General features: G+C 44.5%; 1 protein-coding gene across 2 annotated transcripts in view; it reads right to left on the bottom strand.

Annotated features, from left to right (window-relative positions):
• DIAPH2 (diaphanous related formin 2) overlaps positions 1 to 21639 on the bottom strand; it is a 4230744-nt gene that overhangs the window by 2114883 nt on the left and 2094222 nt on the right. For both annotated transcript variants that reach the window (XM_078688424.1, XM_078688425.1), the window contains one exon: positions 18456 to 18554. In XM_078688424.1, coding sequence (XP_078544550.1) covers positions 18456 to 18554 — 99 coding nt within the window. The remainder of the gene's footprint in view (positions 1 to 18455; positions 18555 to 21639) is intronic.

The following is a 21639-nucleotide window of genomic DNA, read 5'->3' as shown; positions in this document are numbered from 1 at the left end:
CGCATTACCAATTTGTCCAGAATGTTTTCTAGGAAAATACAATCAATTAACATGTCTCCTGTCGTGCTGGCAAGTGCACGGTAAAGACAGCATCTCCACGGATAATGCTGAGTCCACTCAATAGAGCCTCACATACCTAATGGCATAGTGGTTCTCCTTGCTTCAGCTCACCTTCAAGAAAAATGAACCCAAAAAAATGTTCAAACATTTAACATTCTCAAGTCCCCACAGCCTTTTCTATCCTCTTTCTGGTCTGGCACAGTAACTGCCTACTTAGTAGAGCCTCAACCTTGCAGCCAGCTTGTTACTGGTACATTCTCCTCAGAGCTGACCAGGCACCTAAAGTCCTGTAGAAACCTAAAGAGTACAGTAAGGGTGCAGTCTTAGCCGGTACAAGGATTTTTATTATTTTAAGTGTAAGTCCATTTGCTGCCTCCACCACCATTTCCCATCCCTTGCATAGCCTTCCAAGTGGTTCATTAGGAAGGACCCTTAAGGCACACGGACTTGTTAAACTGATTGCTTCCTTGAAATGGTAAAACGTTACTTTGTTTAACACTGCTATGTGAAGCTTGGGAGTAGATTACGGAAAGCAACTAAGCATTATGTAAAGAATGGCCAAAGCTTAGAGTGGGCACAATTATCAAGTACCACCATTATATAACTGAGAGGCAAATTTATATCAAGATGGGTCAAATATGTCAGGACTGGGGCACTAAATACCAGATAAGGTAGAAAGGTGTCAAGAATGGCCACATTGTCAAAGATGGACTCGTAGTATACATGCATAGGCTTGCTGTTGCCAGGAATGCCCACTAGAAGTTATGCTATGTTATATAGTTTCTTTTGAGCACTAAAACACTAGAAAGTTTATTGTGGTAAAAGGGAATGTAACAACAATGAATAAGAAGCTTCTAAAATGATAGGTCTTTATGGCAAAGATAACAGAAGAACTTGAAAGACTTTGGGAGCAAGGACCATCAAAGCGGTGGCCATCAATCCAGGATCTGCTAAACCAGAGGACCGCCAAAAGATAGGCAGATGCTGACCTAAATAAACACATGAAGGAGTAAGGAATGAATTCCTTTCATAATACAGCCAGAAGAATAACTATATTGCAAGGATGGACTGCCATTATGCCTCGGATAGTCAAAATATTGTCAACTATGCCCAAATAGATCAGTGGTGGGCTACTATCATTTCTCAGATATCCAGAATATTACTGAAAAGCATGGTATATGTCAATGGTTGACCACTACTTTGTCAGGGATAGCCAGAATGCATTTAAGAATGCTCACAGACTAGCCAATAGTCATTGTCATAAAAAATAGCCTTAGAGCCCGACCTACGGGCTATTATAGGCCCACTCCAGCTTTCAAGGTCAGAGCCGAAGACAAGGGCATTTAACTAGGGAGCAGGCCTTTAATAGCCAGTACAGCCCTCTAGGAGGGTTCTAAGGCTATTAGAATATTCGGCACCTAGAGGGCAGAAAGTTCAAATTACTAAAAACAAAGGCATTTCGGTGCCCAGGGGGGTGGGGGGGGGTTGTTAAATCCACTCGGGCTTCAAGAGGTAATTGGAATGTTGCTTTGCAGACTTCTACCAGCCGTAGGTGCCCAGAGCACTCCACTGTATTCAATGGAGTGCTCCACATTCCAATGTTCTAATTGCCAGTAAAGAATACCTACAAAGAATAATAGAAAAGGCCTGTATCAAGTCAGAGACAGTTTGCCACTATGTGGCAGATCTACAATATGCCAGAATTACCAATGAGTAGTGAACCTCCTCCGCCAAACACATTATGTGTGCACTAATTAAGGCAGTCACGAATAAGGCCAAGCGGTTTGTGAATCAGGACCTTGGTGCATTCCCTATTCCCAATCTTTATTACTCACAATTTCATGTATATAATTGCTACTTGTTTAATACATAAGCTGTTAATAGGGGCAAAGTGAACAATTTAAATTAACTCTCTCTTTGGTATGGTTTGGTTCAGCAAAGACATCTAGATTCTACTATCTAAGACTTTTCTATTAAGTGCAGTGCTAAGCCAGGCAAATAACCATGATAAAATTAACTTGGGTTCTCACATATTTTCTGATCAATGTGATGTCTTCATTTATTAGACAAACATCCATGCCTACAAAACTGATTTTTCTTAAAAACAATTCAAAATGCACCAATCACTTGTAGTGAGATGAGATGCTCCAATTCAGACAGCGATACTGCAGCTTATTAGAAGCAGGACTCTAATTGCATTATTAATGATACTGGTTGAAGGGGGCGTGGCTTGGCTGCAAAGAGGAATGGCCACACTCTAGAGCGGCTCCACCGGCCGGGCAATTAATCCGGAATTTATCCGTTCAACAGGCGCTGTTTTCTACACCCAAAAGTGTGCGATAGCCTACAGGGGTGTTAAGAGACGGTAAACGACCCGCTTGAAACAGCGGAGCGCTGAGGCGGACAATCCGGACCTCGCCGGGACCTGGAGCCTGAGTCTCTGGGACGCGCCGTGGCCTCGATTTTGAAGTTCCCCCGTGAGCCTGCTAGCGGACGCGGCAGAAGAGGGGCGGGACTGATCGGCTCCAACTGGACGACCCGCAGGTGTAGCGGAGTGTGCCCGGGAACCGGACAAAGACAGTGGTGGGTGCCGGGTGTGTCCCAGGAGAGGACTGGATGCAGTGGAAAATCCCGATGTGGGAGACGGCTGCCAGACTATAATAGCGGAGGTGCGTGAGGCCTCAAATGATTGGATGGCGGTGCGAGGGCCATCGGCCATAAAGTGAGGTGAGGCACGACCCCGGCCAGCGGTGCCTAAGGCGGTAGAAGACGCTCAGAGATATCCCGGTCCCTGCGAGATGAGGGGACCCCATTGAGTCCTGCAAAGTGTGGGAGCCGCCATTTTGACTTGACTGCCAGGGGCTTAATTGCGGAGGCCTGAGCTCCTCACACAAGGCGACTGCATCGCTGCTGCCTGCTGCCTGAGTGCGGGTGCGCCGCAGATCCATCCTCTCCTCACGGCGGCAGAATAGACCAGGTAGAAGGCACCACACTCGCTCATGCCAGTGGTTGGGGGGCGAAGTGGATGTGACCACGAGGGGAATTCACGCAAAAGAATAGAAGCTGGGAAAGCCAAGAGCCGCGCCTACCTCATCGACACAGGCACGAGGTCACGAGGGAGAGGAGTTGGCCTAACGGCTAGGGCGCTCGACCTCGGACCTGGGGATCTGGGTTCGAGTCTCGGTAACAACGCCAAAACACTCCTGTGATTCTGGGCAAATCACTTAATCTCCCCGTGCCTAAAATGAATGCGTGTCCTCATGTAACGTAACTGGTGCTATGTAATTCGCGCTATATAAAACTCTAAAAGAAAGAAGAAGAAGAAGAAGAAGAAGAAGCTCCCACCATGTGGTGCGGTGCAGCTTAGGCAGAAAAGAAGCTACCCAGTCGCAGTGAGACGTGAAATAGTGGTAAAGTGGGAGACTGGACCGCGGCCCTGAATAATCCAATGGCGACACGATAAGTTGGCACATAGCTTGGACTGGAAAGTGGGAAGCACACAATAGCGTTGAGCCACGGGTGGAGCGTGGAGTCGAGGTGTGGTAAGGCTGTATACGCTCGATTGGGTGGGGTGCACAGTTTAAATATCACGGCGTCCTACCACGCTAGCAGCACGAATCTACCGACGCATCAGAGGACACATTGGTAACGAGTGCGTCTTCCGTGCGCCTGGAAGAGAGCGGCACCAAGGATGGGAAAGCCTGACACTAGACAACCCCGGCTCAATTTTGAAAAGAAGACAACGAAGGGTCCTGAAACAGACAATGGCTCGCAGGGCCAATCGGAAGATACCGCACCATCTCAACCACCACCTGACGACATTCGTGAGATGTTTAAGGACGTAAAATCTAGTCTACAAGCCATAGATGCCAAGATGGACACCCTGGCCACCAGAATGGACGGGATAACTCGGAGAATGGATAAGCAGGAAGGCCGAGTGAGCGTATTCGAAACTAGAGTGACCGAAACGGAGGAGGGCCAGACGGAGATGGACAAGAAGCTAAGGAGCCTGAACTACAGAGATCGCGACACCATATTGCGTCTGGCAAGGGAGATATTCAGTATGATGGAAACCACTTGGCACTGTGTCCTGACTTTACACTCCAGGTGCAAGCTGCACGAAGAGAGTTGATTCCCGCCCAAACAAAATTTCAGCAAATAGACGCCAAATACTCTCTGATATACCCGGCCAAGCTGAGGGTGCAAGGGAAAACCTACGTTCTTTACAGATACAAGAGCAGCGCTCACGTACGCTAAACAGCTGGCCAAAGACCACAAAAGGCAGGACGCGGCGGAGAAACGGAGTGCTGATAACAACCTCCGTGACAATGACTGAACAGGGGAAGCCAGATGTCCGGGCACGCAGATAAGTACTATATGTTGCAAGTAATTTTGCTTGGGCTGTCACCGGGGGGAGGATTAGCTAGGGAATGCACAAGACAGTCGGAACTGTGTTTTTCTAAGGGTCATGTTTGACGTAGGAGTAAGCAAATTGATACATGTTTGCAGTGGTTCATTTGGGCGTCCGGAGTATAGCGTCACACTCCCGGCCACCCTGCCAAAAGAGCAGGGGTGCCTGTCCAGCCGACCCATGTACCCCACTGGGATGATTCCTGCAAGTTCACTACTGTGGATCTTTTGTTTGCAGTTCGCAGGGATATGGGAGGGTGTATCACAACCTGATTGGGGGTTGGTGTGGGAGGTTGGGGGGGTGGGTATTGTTTTTCTTCCTCGTATTTGTTCTGCCTCATACTGTATGGATATATATGCAACTGGTGTCTTTACATTTTGGAGGGACCCTGTGTCCCGATGGTTCCAATGGATGGTTTTATGGACACGGCATGACAAACTGCAACCTGGGTGCTCCTACACAGGATTTTAGAATGCATTCACTCAAATGCATGTCCTGGAACACAAGGGGGCTCAATGACCGCAGGAAGGGGAGACTGGTCCAGGCCTATCTGCTGAGACACCGGGTGGATATATGCCTTCTCCAAGAAACACATCTACCCACGACAGCAGCATGCACTCTTAGGAATAATAGGGGGCGAGATACAGCTGTCCAGCTATTCGACATACTCCAGAGGTGTGGCCATTTGTATACGTAGAGGGCTGCAGTGGAAGACGCATCAGACAATAGTGGATAGTGAGGGCAGATTTGTTATTGGACAGGGCACGTTATACGATACCCCCACACTGATAGTCAATGTATATGACCCGAACACGGACAACCCGGATTTCTTCCAGTCACTCAATCACAAGATACTAGAGATGGGACCAATGGCGATCCTATGGGGAGGGGATTTTAACGTAGCTTTATCCAACGCATTAGACAGGGAGGGAGTGACCCTAGAACACCACCCCAGGGCCGCGCAGACATTGAACGACAATATACGAGACCTTCATCTAGTGGATTCATGGAGGGCACTGTATCCCACAGTCAGGGAGGGCACTTGCATCACGCACCATAGGAGCTTGTGGTCACGAATAGACTACTGGCTTGTATTGAAAGATATTCATACCTGGGTGACTGACGTAGCACATTACCCTCGCACCCTGTCGGACCACGCACCCACTGTGCTGACACTACGTATCCCTGAACAGTACATTCAGCCCTTCGCCTGGCGATTCCCGTCCACTGCACTGTTAGATCAGGTTTTCAGAGAAGGTCTGCGGGACAAGATAGAGGAATATTTTATGCTTAATGAAGGTTCAGTGGACTCGCCTGGTACGCTCTGGGAAGCTTTCAAGGTGGTCATCAGAGGGAACTTCATAGCGTTAAAAACTGGAGTATTAAGGGATATCTGGAGCAAAATATTCAGACTAGCCCATCCCGGCCACCACAGCGAAGATTAGGTCGAAATTGACAGAATTTCAAGTTGAGGCGGAAAGGGAGACAAACTATTTGAACAAATATGCGCAGGCGCGACGTTATGGAGAGGGCGACAAGGCCGGGAAGACACTCGCTGGCCTGTTGCGTGCCCCTACAGGCGCTGACTACATACCCAAATTAAAGTTATATAACGGTGAGGTGGCTAGGATGGCGCGGGATATCTTGACTACCATATCCAACTATTATCAGCAATTATACACGTCCAGCACGCGTCCGTCGTAGACAGACATAACAGATTATTTAGACACGGTGGCTCTAGCTTGGTTCAACGATGGAGCCAGGGAATACATGAACATGCCGATCACAGTTGAGGATATACGGCAGGTAATTGGAGGAATGCCATCGGACAAAGCCCCTGGGGCGGATGACCTTACGGCTGTTTTCTATAAGGAATACACTGACATACTGGCCCCTCGTTTACTGCAGGTATACCAGGAAGCAATGGAATCGGGCGAGCTACCCCCCACACTGAGAGAAGCAATGATCATAACTTTGCTCAAACCTGACAAAGATCCTGCCTCTCCTGACTCCTACAGGCCCTTGTCCCTAATCAACCTGGACACCAAGATATATGCAAAATTATTGGCAAATAGGTTACAACCAATGTTCCCGCAGATAGCGCTTCTGGACCAGTCCGGATTCATACCAGGGAAGTCGACGTCGCACAATCTGCGCACGCTATTTGGGGTATTACATTATTTAGCTCTTCATGTACAGGCAGTGGCGGCACTATTGGACGCCACTAAAGCCTTTTATTCACTGGAATGGAAGTTCCGTTTCAAAATATTGGCCCGCATGGGACTTAGCCCACCTTTTATTCAGCAGATTCAAATATTATATTCCAAACCAGTGGCGAGGGTGCGTGTAAATGGACAGGTATCGGACCCTTTTGACATCACTCGTGGCACAAGGCAGGGATGCCCTCTGTCGCCATTGCTCTTCGCCATCGCAACTGAGCCCCTGGCAGCGAGGCTCCACCAGCAGCACACGCACAGAAGCATTGGATTTACGTCCCGGGGCCTTTTAATCTCCATGTACGCTGATGATATGACTAGCTATATGACCAATCGCAAAGATAACTTTGACGTAATAATGAGGGAACTGATTAGGTACGGGGGTCTGACTGGGATTCAAATTAACTGGACCAAATCTACAATACTAGCACTCACCGCAGAGACAGAACCTTTCACAACAGAATACCCTATTGAATGGGTGGAATCGGAGACAAGATATTTAGGAATAACTATAAGTAGATCCACGCAGGACTTGTGGCTGGCTAATTATGGGAAAGATATAGACTGGATTGACGCTAAGGTTAAAAAATGGAAACGACTCCTCCTGTCACTGTTAGGTTGTATAGCAATCACCAAAATGGTTCTGCTGCCTAAATTGTTATATTTATTTGTTAATATACCAATGCCTCCTAATACGCATTTTTTCCGACGACTCAGGACGGCCGTGTTTGAGTTGGTATGGGCCGGCAGACAGCCGGGTGTTGCCTGGAATCTGCTGACGCTGCCCTTCGCGCAGGGTGGACTGGCTGCCCCGGACTTCGAACTATATGTGTACAGCGCACAGGCGCAGTTTCTGCATTTTTGGTAGCACCCAATACCGTTCCAACCGCATGTGGCAATAGAGATGGACAGAGCCGCACCAGTCCCGCTAAATGCGGCAGTATATCAGGCCTATAAGTGACCGCAGCAGGAAATTGACACGGTAGAAGTAACACGATGGGCATGGCTTAGAATAGCGAAACGTGAAGGAATAAGGGAACTTTATGCTCCATCCATGCCATTGGGGGGCAATCCACTGTTGACTCCACTCACGGATAAGGCCACGACTCAGAGGGCGGAAGCGCATGGATTGGTGGCAGGTAGGGTCCTATTTCCAGAGGCCACGTTTTTGACACTGCAGGATATGTGCAAAGAGCTGATACCCACAGCATCAGACACACTATTATTCTATGAACTTAGTGCAGCATGTAGGGCGCGGTACGCTGAATTCCCCCAGGAACCACAGACTCTCCCAGCATTGGAGAATATCCTCTCTAATCCATCTCCCAAGAAACTGATCACACGCATATATAATGAAACGCAAAAGACATCACCCAAAGCAAATTAAATCTCGAGGGCAGAATGGGAAAATGACACTGGATCACTAATCACGGAAGAGCAATGGACATATTGTTGCACTCAGCTAGAGTATCTATCGCCGAATTACCAGCTTAGGCTAATACATTTTAATTTTTTACATAGAGTGTACCACACGCTGGTGCAATTGCATCGAATGGGCATTTTGGAAGACACAAAATGCTGGAGATGTGGACATCAAGATGGTACGTTTATGCACCTGGCAGGGTCCTGTAATCTGATATTGGGTGGAAGTGGTCCGGCACATTGGAGACGTTATTAATGCAAAAATAGAGCTCACACCGCTGCTTGCGCTGTTGAGTCATGTTCAAGGGATTCCGTGGGAGGATCGCAGGTTGGTGTCAATGCTATTACTATTGGCCAAGCGTCAGGTAGCGATTCACTGGAACAAAACTAGACCACCTACAGTCCAAGGCTGGCTAAACTCAGTCACTTATTGCAAGGACCAACTGACACGATATTGGGACCTGATGCCCACTAGATCCCGCCCAGAGGATATTTGGGGGCCCTATGTAGCGTGGCTGGAGGCGGGGTGTGTGGACAATTGTCTGGTGGATATTGTCTGATCTGTGCGTTCAGTGGGTGGTCGAGCTGTGAAGGGTGGTAGAGGCAGGTGCAGTCCAAACTTTGTTCAGTATCTGTCGGATTCGGAAAGTGCAAAATGTTATACTGGATACATGTATTGGACAAAACTAGATACACAGAGGTAGAATGTATGTCACACTCTAGGCAGATGTAGGCAGAAAAGAAATTGGGGGGTTTTAAGGGTACAGTTTACTTATATAACAGGAAGACACAAGAAGGACACATTTGATATTCTTTGTATTTTAATTTTATGTACAAGGCACTGTTACAGTATTTTTTCTTTTTGATGATGTTGGTCTAAATCTTTATTTTGACCCCGTATGATGAAATGTTCTAAGAGAAAGCAACTTTCAAGGCAATGGCTCATACATGTTTCCTGGCTTAAAGCTCCTGAACTTTATTGTAGATTTCTATTGAGTTTCTTCTACAATTCTTCAAAGGCAATAAAGTCACTTTTGTAACCTTGCTCTGATATTTCCCTTTAACTTTTTCCCTCTTGTCTTTCCCTGTTTCCCCTTAGCTTCTGAACATCCACATGCGTGTCCCCTTGGTAGATTCTAAATGGAATGTTGGACAGGCAGTTGGTGTTAGAGAATTTTATGTGGCGAATAACTGTCATTACCAGGAGGAGGAGCTTTGTAGTGGCAACCTGCAGATGTTGTATTACTAAAAAAGAATATTTAACTTAGAGATAGTGTGTCTTATCTTTAATAGCCACTCAATAGCATTTGGTGTTCCATTTCAGAGGTGGTTCTGTTAGATCTTTATTCTTAACATAAATCCAAGAGCATATATTTATTGACTGATAAGCAATAATCATTTCTATGACAGTTTCTTGAAACAATGTGCTCTGCTTCACACTTATAAAGATGATAATTAGCTCACCTCAATGGGACAGGCAGAAGTACAAAATGGTTAAAGAGAGAAAATGTCAACTTTATAAAAGTTGCATTTTCAGACCTGCAATTTAAAAACCAACATCACTAAAAGATGTGTTTTTTAAATTGTGAGTCCAAAGACACCAAAGACAGTTTGTGAGCACTGTAGTAGTGTTTGATGGGAATGTTAGTTTCTGTGCAACCCAGCACTGAGAACGGAGGACGTCACAGGGTATTGAACTAATCAAGGGTTTATTTGGCACACATGTGCGAGTAGGATGTACAGAAGAGTCTGGTGGGCGGTAGGTTGATTCTTTTTTGTGGCACACGGAAGAAGACACGTATATTTGGAGCCACCAGTTTCGGTAGCGAGGTAGAGAAAACACAGTTTTACTTTTACAGATGTCAGAACAGCATGGGGAAAGGGGACAGCATTTTCACGATATCATGCCTTTGCTTTTTAGTTACTATCACTTGGGAATTAAGTAGGATGGATTATAGGGAACTACGTTTTGATTTCAGGGTGTTTATAGGAATAAGGGGTTAGGAGAGGACTCCAGATCACTTTGATTAATTTAACATGAGTGTAGGAGAGTAGTGTCTGCTTCCTATGCTTACCCGCACTGTTTGCTGTGATTCTCTGGTTTTTCGACTTTAGTCTGACTGTGGCCCTGCTAATCAGGCCCACAGCCTAGCTGTTCTCTCTCTAAGTTGATACCATGTACTTTATGTACATACCAGATTGGTTACTGGGTCACCCTTGTGAGCCCCAATATAGTGTACCCTAGGTACCCAGGGCATAGGTGCACCCTACGCCTACCAGGGGCTGCAGCATGTATTGTGCCACCCCTGGTTTGCCTTCCAAACTGACACCACAGGTCTGTTCACACAGCCTGGGTAAGGTGGTGTAATCACCCCGTACTTAGATATAGTATACCTATACCTATATACCTATATAGACACATATACACCACTCCTAAGGCAGACCTAGACAATCTTGGATGTAGATTGCTTGGTTTTATGTGAGAGGGTGCCCTGGCATGAGTTGAGCCCCTTTGTAGCTTTCGGAACCATCTCCTTATAGCTGTTCTATGATATAGCCATACCATATACTCTTAAGTGCAGTATAATCCTCGTGGTTAATGCTAACTTTGGTTTGGCTTTATCAAAACATGTCGTGTAAGGTGTCAAACACTTTGGAATTCTAAACCTCCCCCCCCTTCCCCATCAGTCCTGGTGACAGGGGTAGCATTCCACCTTTCTAGAGGGAGAAGACATGTAGGTACTGGTTTACCCAGTTAAAGTTAAACAAAGCCTCAGCATCACAAAATGGATGCTGCTGCCACAGAAACAGGTCTGCCCTCCTGCTGCTGGACGAAACTCCGGCAGGGGAGGCCTGGACAATAGGTTTCCTGTCCAGGGAGGTGCAGGCACCTCCCCAGACAGGTTTTAGTGTATTGGGGCAGGGAGGGTTGCAATCAGTGAATGCTTTCCAAACACTGACTGGGGCATACAAGGTGCTCTATGCATTTTCCAGTTCAAACCGGTTGCTGGGGCACTCTGCCCCAGCTCTGGCGTGAAACTGGAGAAAGGAAAGGGGTGTAACCACCCCCTTCCCAGGTCCACCCATAGAAGGAACCTTAAAGGTAGTCCAGCCCCTAAACTTAGTATAAGTATAGGAACCCAGTCCCTAGGACTTTAGATTACCCTGGACGAAACTCTGAAACATATATCCTGGACCTTCAACATTCCATTTCGACTGGAAGATGGAAGATATCTCCCTTGTGGTCAAGGAGTGACCACCCTGTTCAAACAGGTACCAACAGCAACTTTGCCACTCTGCATTTTTGAGGCTCCCGCCGGATCCCGAAGAATCTGCGACAAAGGACACAGACTTCCACACATCGCTGACCCTGACCTTCCATCACAGCGAAGCTGAGACCCATGGCGGACACAAGAGACGGGGGACCGGAACTCCTGAACATCCTGCATTTTGCAAGCTGCACCTACTTCACGAGGTATCTTGAAGTTGTGCATTGGGGTACTTGAAGCCCCAGACCCGAGCACCATTTGCACCGAAGCTCAGAGGCCCCCACTCCACGAGTATCCTGTGGGCCCTGATATTGCATTTCAGCTTGACGCGTCTTTTCGGATCCTTGCCCATTAGCTAGTGAGCCCCCGAAGACTTTTCTTTGAATCTAACTCGCTTTCCTGGTTGATCCAGGCTTGCTACAACTTCCCTGCAAAGGAGAAGTTTCTCAAATCTTGCTGGTCTGCACCGAAGCCCATCTCGACTTCCTGCGTGGGTTGCATTTGCCAAGGCTTGTTGGGTCCAATCTGGATACTGACACCGCAGTCAACTAGATCCTTTGTGGGACAGCTCAAATCCAGCTCCTGGTTGTCGTCGACAAATCCTGGTTCTCTTGGCTGAAGAGAAAAACTTCACCTTCTCACCTGAAATCACCCGACATCTGGTGGCATCTTCCTATCGCCGCCCTGGTCACTGGCAAGTGACCCAGACTTTGTTCCTTCTGCTTTCAGGTTCTACAGATCTTCGATCCACCCTTGGATCCACCCGGACACTTTTCCTCTGGTCGCCTGAAGCACTTCTTTGCAGATCTCCATTGAAATCGAGGATAAAACCCGACATCAAAAGAGACCTATGCACCCGGCATCTTTGGGTGAGGTAACACGAGTAATCTGGTAGTCTCGAGGATATTAGCCCTCCTAGTGTCTAAGTCCAAAAGGGTTCCATCGTAGTTTATTTAGAAGTGTCCTTAAATTGTAAATTTGTAACTTGTTTGTTTCCCATAAAAAGTCAATGGTAACCCGCGGCTGTGTTTAGTCACTACACGCGTCTCCCATGGGCCTTTCTACATCCTAACATTTGGTTGTTTAGAGTAGCTCCAGCGATTCCATAGGCCCCAGGCCTGCTTTCTAATTCTCATGTGGTTCTTATACCACTTTTTTAGTATATGGTTTGTGAGGCCCCCTAGGGCAAAACGTATACTGTGTAACTTATCATATGCCAATTATGTAACTTGTATTGTACTTTTACCTCTGACCTCATAAAGAGTGCAGAGGGGTTGTGTTTAGAATAAATATATATATAATTGATATATACCTTGTGTGGCGTGCTTTCATTTGGGATTATAATTTGAAAGAATGAGTGACTTTGGTATCAAAGGCCTGGCCTTCAGGTGGTTGCAATCCTTCCTGTTGGGAAGGACCCAAAGAATACAACTTGGGGAAGAAACATCTGTAGTGGGGACGTTAGAATGTGGGGTACCTCAGGGCTCGGCCCTGTCCCCACTTCTATTTAACCTATACCTGCAACCTCTGATTGCTTCCCTGGCGCGCATGGGCTGCACAGTATTTAACTATGCGGACGACACGCAGCTGTTGCTGAGTGTCGATAACACAATTGCCGCACAACTTCACACCCAGAACATCTTGAGGTACACGGTCCAATGGATGACAGAAAATCTTCTAAAAATTAACCCAGATAAGACGGAGGTATTGGTGATTCCATCTGCCACCTCACCATGGTGTGACCTCTACTGGCCAGCAGAGTTAGGCCCGGCCCCAAAACCAAGCCTGAATGTAAAGAGCCTGGGGATTAAACTAGATTGCGACCTATCAATGGTCAATCAGATTTCTTCCGTGGTGAGTAGCTGTACCAACATTATCCGACAGCTACGGAAGCTAGTACCTGTCATCTCCCAATCCATGCTACGTTCTATTGTCGCAGCCACCGTGATCTCGAGGATAGACTACGGAAACGCCCTCTACCTTGGCCTGCCAAAAACCCTGACTAATAGGTTACAGGTCATTATGAACGACGCTGCTCGTCTCATTTTTAGACTGCCAAGACGATCCAAAGCATCTCCCCTGCTACAGAGCCTTCATTGGCTCCCTATTAAAGAGCGAGTGGAATTTAAAAATCTGTGCATAGCCCACAAAGAAGTTTATGGTTTGGCGCCTGCATACATCAAAGACCGCATGGTGGTGTACAGTCCAATGAGAACTCTTAGATCTTCAGACTCTCAACTATTGGTCTGCCCCCGGTACAAACTTGTTACCAAGGGAGGAAGAGCCTTCTCTGTGCTAGTTCCTCAGCTATGGAACACACTACCTGTGTCGCTGCGCAGGGAAGAGAACCTCCTACGCTTTAGGAAGGGTTTAAAAACACTATTGTTTAGGAGGTCTATGAATGCTATTTAGACTAGTGGATGCCTTTTTCTGTATTGCCAAGTTGTTGTTTGTATCATCGATTTCCGAGCGCCTAGAGACCTGTAGGTGATTGGGCGCATTATAAATCAAAAATAGCAATAACAATATAATTGGTAAAACAACTTGCTTAATTCGCTCTCTGAAGTCTTAGCCTGAAGACTGCTTGTCACTGCTACCCCTAGGATAGCTTTCTATAAGGTTGACTTTACAACCACCATCAATAAGGGTCGATTAGACTGTTGCAAGGTGCCCACTAGAACTAGTGGACATCATGTGCCAGACTAACTTCTCACAATGAGAGTCTACCAGGGGAGTTTAGCAGAGGGTGGGTCATGGGACAATTTCTGGAGAGGTTTCTGTCAATGTTAATATTTACAGTCAGTTTATGCTTTGTGCTCTGGACTCATTGTTTATACAGTCTTTTTTGATTAATTACAGTACCCCTTAGGAAGAACTCATGAGAGTTCGAAATGCATTGCGTTTTTACTGTGCTGGCTCAAAGGAATGTTAAAAGCACGTATCTATGTTTAAGCTTATTTGGCGACATATGATATCTGAAAATGCGCAATAAACATTATAGTACCATCAGGCTCTCTCTGGAGTGATTCAATAAGCTGGGAGTACATGGATTACTTTACTGGATTTTTATGGAGTACTACGGTTCACTGAGAGAAACACGGTTTACTTCGGAGGAAAGTCTCCTCATTTCAGCAGTGCAGCAGCAGGGGTCACTAGTGTTGCCCTCTTGGAACTATCTTTGAGAAGCTGTGAAAAGGGATGGTCACATCACTGTCATTGACACATTTACCTGCAGTTAAAGCTAGAATTCAATTATCATAGAAGGGAAGGTGTGCACTCACCATTTCACTTTTTTGCTTTGCAATTTCCCGTCTCAAACATGAGTTGCACCCCACAAGTTCATCCAATGTTGAAAAAATTGGGCCATTAAAAAATAATCACCTCGAAGACAGCATCACATTTTATGAACTCGAGTGGTTTGCTGATAACATGATTAACTTTGGACTGTATACATGACATGACTGAAGAGGAGATTTATTAGAGGAAATTCAGTTCTGTTAACATTTTTATTTTATGTTACAATTTACTTCATACGGTTCTTTATGCAACAAATATTCGTAATATTTTTGTTTCAGGTTCATTTATTTATTGTTTATTATGAAAAGTTGGGATGTAGTTATTTTCAGTTTGGTTTATAGTTTTTGAGCACCGTAGTAGTGTTTGATGGGAATGTTCGTTTCTGTGCGACCCAGCACTGAGAACGGAGGAGGTCACGGGGTTTTGATCTAATCAAGGGTTTATGTGGCACACATGAGCGAGTAGGATTTATAAAAGAGTCTGGTAGGTGGTAGGTTGATACTTTTTTGTTGCACACTGAAGAAGAAACGTATATTTGGAGCCACCGGTTTCGGTAGCGAGGTAGAGAGAACACTGTTGTACTTTTACAGATGTCAGAACAGCATGGGGAAAGGGGAGAGCATTTTTAAGATATCGTGCCTTTGCTTTTTAGTTACGATCACTTGGGAATTAAGTAGGACGGATTATAGGTAAACACTTTTTGATTTCAGGATGTTCATAGGAATAAGGGGTTAGGAGAAGATTCCAGATTAATTTAACATGAGAGTCTACAAGGGGAGTTTAGCAGAGGGTGGGTCATGGGAAAATTTCTGGAGAGGTTTCTGTTAATGTTAATATTTACAGTCAGTATATGCTTTGTGCTCTGGACACATTGTTTATACAGTCTTTTTTGATTTATTACAGTACCCCTGAGGAAGAAATCATGAGAGTTCGAAATGCATTGGGTTTTTACTGTGCTGGCTCAAAGGAATGTTAAAAGTACGTATCTATGTTTAAGCTTATTTGGCGACATATGATATCTGAAAATGCGCAATAAACATTCTAGTACCATCAGGCTGTCTCTGGAGTGATTCAATAAGCTGGGAGTACATGGATTAGTTTACAGGATTATTATGGAGTACTACGGTTCAGTGAGAGAAACACGGTTTACTTTGATGGAAAGTCTCCTCATTTCAGCAGTGCAGCAGCAGGAGGCACTAGTGTTACCCTCTTGGAACTATCTTTGAGAAGCTGTGAAAAGGGACGGTCACAGCGCTGTCATGCACGCATTTACCTGCAGTTAAAGCTAGAATTCAATTATCATAGAAGGGAAGGTGTGCACTCACCATTTCACTTTTTTGCTTTTTAACTTTTTAACAATTTTTTTTTTGCTTTATAAAAGTGGCATTTGCAGACCTGCAATTAAAAAACCAACGTCACTAAAAGATGTGTTTTTTAAATTGTGAATCCAAAAACACCAAGCTCCTATTTTCTATCTACTCCCAATTGGAAAGTACACTTGTAAAGTGGTACAATGCAGCTTCAATGCTAACTTATGGGAGAGATAGGCCTTACTATAGTGAAAAACTAATTTAGCATATTTTCACTGCTAGGACATGTAAAACTTAAAAAGCACATGTCCTATCTTTTAACTACACTGCATCCTTCCCATGGGCCTGCCTAGGGCCTACCTTACAGGTGCCTTACATGTAATAAAAAGGAAGGTTTGGGCTGGGTAAGTAGGTGAACTTGCCAGGTCGACATGGCAGCTTAAAAAGTCACAGACAGGCTCTGCAGTGGCAGGCATGAGACATGTTTGAAGGGCTACTGGTGTCGGTGGCACAAACAGCGCTGCAGGCCCACTAGAAACATTTCATTTACAGATGCTGGGCACTTGTAGTGCACTGTACTAGGGACTTACTAGTAAATCAAATATGCGGATCGTGGTGGAGAAACCAAATGCCATTAAATTTTTGATACAGAGCCCAAGCACTTTAGCACTGATCAGCAGTGGTAAAGAGCCCAGAGTCCCGATACCAGCAAAAAGGAAGTTCAGCACACAATCAAAAACAGGTCAGAAGCAAAATGACAAAGGAACCCACACCAAAAAGATGCCAGGACTAACACTTTGTATCAGCCAATACAGAGGTTTTTATCTGTTGCACCAAAATAAGTGTTGAGTGAACCATATCAAATTGTTGCACCTGTTATTTGTTTTTCTTTTTACAGGCAAAGCTATACTAAGCTTAGGGGTGGCAGAACAGCCATCAGGATCCAGGAGCACCTCAGCGGAGAGTGGAAAACCACCACAACCACACATTCTGATCCATGTCTAGCTTTCAAACATATTGGTAAATGTTGCAGGTCCCCCTCTTCTTAACGAGGATAGCTGCTCATTCATACGGCTAACCATTATGGAAACAGAAGGCCACCATGAAATTTAAATTGTTCCACATATCTTACTAAAGAGTGAGCTACAATGCCTCTAAGGCCAGATGTTTAAGTCCGGGACAAAAAACATTTGATTTTCATTCATTCAAATAAGCTTTATTCAATAGCAAGTATCATAAAAGCAATTCACAGTATCAAAAACATTATCAATTCATCCTAATATTAAATTTTTTATAAATATTACAAAAAGAGATAAAATAGTAAAAGTCTTGCTATCGATGAATGACAGGGATAAAAATAACAATATAGACAGTACATCCGGGACGGCACAACTCCAACGAGTGCAGAATTAATACTTTGCTAAAACAAATGTCTCCACGATGACAATTTACAAAAATAGTTTGATTAACATTTAATGAGAGCATTCCTGTGTCTAAGTATGCACTCTGGGGCCTCAATGGCTAATTTGCCCAACTTCCTTATTTATTGCTTTAGTACGGATAATCCATGCACAACCCACTTGGCAAACAATCACGGGCCTGGAGGAATCTGTTTTCAAAATAAGTAAAGCCTCTAGGTAACTTCTAGTACCCATTTGTGTACATATTGGCTTAAGCCATCGGAGCCTGGCCTGTCTGTATGCTGGGCAGACAAACAATAGATGGGATAGAGTTTCCTGCTCAGCATCACAGCAGGGACAATTAGATGGAACAGAACTTATGGGGTCCCATTTTGACCTGGTCACGTTTACCGTAAGGGAACCAAATCTAAACTGCATATATAATGCCCTATCTCTGGGTTTTCTAATGAAATCCAGATAGGGTTCCAGAGAGCAAGCTGGCTTATGCTGAAGGAATTCCTCAGTTAGTCTATCTTGTCTGGTATTAATTAGGGACTGAAGGGAGACCCAATTCCAGTAGATCTTTTTTAGCTCGTTCTTGGGCGGGGGCAACTGAGTTGCCCAAGATTCGGCCAATCCCAATTCGGTCAACAGACCTCTCAATTCCCTGATCCATTTAATCCTTTTGTTGGTATCCAGAACAATCAGTTCAGCGAGGCCAGTCGCGTAATCCTGAAGTTCTGGGGTACGTCTTAGTCGTGCCCAGTACAGGAGAGGGCGAAGTCTCGCCACATCACTGAATGCACGTCTACCCATTTGATTTTCCTAATGTTTGATACGTGGCTCATCTTGAGAGAATACTGTGTGGAATAACGTAGGTGGATTCTCAAACTCCCCAATTCAAACCTCTGCAAAACCCACCCAGGGGTGAAATCAACACAGTAGCTACAACATTGTCCCGATTTCTATTTTAGAAAGAATGTAAAAACATTTTTTTTTCCAAATGCTGTCATTGAAAAAATTCTCTCTCTTAGAGAAATTATTCTAATCCAGCAGAAAGGGTTACTTACAGAGATTCTGTGCAGATTTTGCATCCAACACCCTTAGTTCTTTCACTTTTTTCTTTGTTGAAATAGGTTTTTCTTCTGTCTCTTCAATCTCTCTTTTCGCTGCAACAGAAAGTTAAAATGTAAACACTGGTGTTGATAAATAAAGATAATGCACACTTCTATGGTGACATATATGTAAAAGTAAACAACAACATTCTATATTTCATACAGTGAGCACCAAATGTTTTTCATTTAATTTTCTAAAATGTAAAAGGAATAGGTTTTTACGACAGAAGAGACGATCGATTTTAGTCGCAGGACGTTTGGGGCAAAGGCAAGTATGTCCGTAGGGACCATGCAGCTTCCACCTTTATTCCAGATGTATCTACTGTGTACGATTTCAGAAAGTCCACAAAAGCCTGTTGGCTTAAATTGACACCTCGCAGCGTCTCGGGCTGTCAGTATTTCTTTTAATTACATCGAGTGCTGGCATCCTGTGATTCAGAAAAAGTAGTAAAGCGTATTGAACTCAGAATCGATCTCTATAAACTTGCTTCGCAAGTTGCGCCATCAAATTGATCATCTGGCTCTAAGGCGCTTGGTGCTGGCCTGTCACTAAGCCTCTTTTTAGTCTGTGGAGCAATCGACTAATGTCAAGGAAGCGCGAAGAAAGAATAACGACTTCACCGCAGCTCTGGACAACCAACACAGCAGGAAGTGCATTGAAAGAGTGCACAGCCGATGAGATGGACAATGCCATCAGAGTCAGGGAACACTGCCCCCAGTGCACGAATCAGGACACTGCACGTTATAACACTACCCTGACAAACATACAAGCCAGCATTTCAGAAAAGCAAAGTTGGAGAAAATAAAAACAGGATAATGTATTTTCCCCATTGACTTTCCATTGAGAAGAAGCAATTTTAGGCAAGGAACAGACAAAAAAAGCAATTTTTGCCTCGAAAATCGTAGGTCTCCCGCCTGAATCGGGTCTATTGTCATGTATGAATTGCCATTCCGACCCAGCAATCTGCCTGCTTGATGCGACATCAGAGCCCTTGGGCCGTATGACAGGCAGAGCTCGGAAGCACAGGGCTAGAACTGCCTCTTTGAGTTTCCGAGCCCTGCTGTCAGAAAAACATGCATTGACTCAGAGATATTTCGAGTTAATGTATGCACTGAAGGCGCCAAAAAAGAAGCGCGCAGAGTCACATTGCGCTCGCGCAGAAACAGCCACCAGCTAAGAATCTATCACATAAATATGACACAGGAAAACCCTTCATCTTCGTGTTTATCTCCTTTCCAGTCCACATGGGGCAGCCTTTTTGCCCGAGAAAGCCAAGCAGTCAGAACGAATTATAGAGGATTTCGGGTACAGGGCTTCCTGCGACACTGCATGCACACAGAAGTGAATAAAATATAGTTTAATGTCTCAACAGCCTTCATGGAAATAGTCAGCCTTACAAACAGAGGTTCCTGCTCCTTTTCAATATCATAGTTATAAAAGTAATATTGTAATGTTTTCATTTGCCTGCCTTTATATGTCCATTAATCTCTACCATGAGAGTAACCAGGATGTGCTACAATGAAAGAAAAACAACAAACCAAATGCCAATACTGAGCAATAATTTCAACCGCTTTGAAAAATGGCGCCTGACCAATGAAGCAATGCGACCATAAGCTCATCAGTAGCTTTTATTTAAATAGCACATATTATTTTCTGTTTTCATATTCCAAATGAACACACAAACACATACCATAGACAACACAATTAATAGTTTTCAAAACTTGCAAATTATATAAAACGACCTACATGCAGATTTCTTAAATATCCTCAGCACACTTAATCCCACTCATACTTACTCTTATAAACTCCTTGCATTCAAACCAAACTCATCATACACCCAACTCATTCAACCAACAAACACTATAAACGTCCCAAGGGCCAATGTATTCCAGTCTCACTGATAGTGATAGGCCCCAAAGTACAAACCAAACAAAGTAATGGTTGAAACCCAAGTTTTTTGTGCACACTAAACCCTCCTAGGAAGTTCACAGTTTTATAGAATCATTTCATAAGTATGCACACTATAACCAAAACAAGTTTAGCAACTTAGCACATATAAGTATCTTGATTGTCTGCTTATTTCAACCAATTGTGTATTGTTTGATTGCATCCCAAGCTGAACTCTGAAAATCCACTCTGGCAATTTACTGAATGGAGTAGAGCGATAGGGGATGGGGGAGGGGATAAAAGGACACCAAAGATCAAAATGTGGGCAAAAATGATCAAACCATCAGGAGTTTCAGACTGGTCCTCAGGACATAAGGAAAACTTTTGGGAGGCTAAGGAGGATGTGGCTGCTTTCAAGCAGGATTGGCTGACTGATCCGTTGATTTTGTCCTGAAAGTAGACCTGGCTGTCCTTATGGGCACAACCATGATTTATCCCAGCAGAATCCTGAAATACTAAAATATTTTAGATCATTCTTTTCCACTGCTGCCTTTAAAACAAATAGCCTGTCTAACATATTTGAAAAAATTTGCTGTTAGGTTAATATTTGTCCCCCACCAAAAAATCTAGGTAGAAGACTCCCTAAAATTAACCTAGAATGGGCTAAACTGCATAGGTTGCTCTTTGAAATATGTGGCAGGTATTAAACCATGGGCCAGAGCAGATCATATATTCATGTTCCAGCCATATGCATCATTGTACTGATCAAAAGAGAAGCATTTTCTCACCTGGCCTCCTCACACTGGCAACGTTTAGCTTTAATTTCATGTATGGCTATGTAAATTTCCACAGCAGACTTTAGGGACTGCGTGATCCTTGGCAAAGTATTTCTCCACTCACACCGGACAGTATTGATTAAAGTGTGCGGAATGGGACACAAGAAATCTGTTACTACATGTGACATCTATTTTGTCTTTTGTGGCATAAGCACCTTTACAGGCACAGGCCAGACCGAATCACTTTGGATGCAGGAAGACAGGTCACTGAGCTAAAGGTCCCAGCACAGACCTTTTTATGACTTTGAGCTCTCTATTTCTGATTGGGCAACATGAAATTCCATGTTTGAATTTAAGTTCATTCATCTTGAAAATCAAAACACATTTCCCACTTTCGAAAGGTCTTCTAAAGTTGTTGAAATTATTTAATAAGTATTCTCCTCCGCTCTGCAATAAAACGAAAATCACATTTTGG

This window comes from Lissotriton helveticus, chromosome 4_1 (assembly GCF_964261635.1).
Source record: "Lissotriton helveticus chromosome 4_1, aLisHel1.1, whole genome shotgun sequence".
NCBI lineage: Eukaryota > Metazoa > Chordata > Amphibia > Caudata > Salamandridae > Lissotriton > Lissotriton helveticus.
This window is presented reverse-complemented; position numbering and strand designations above follow the sequence as displayed.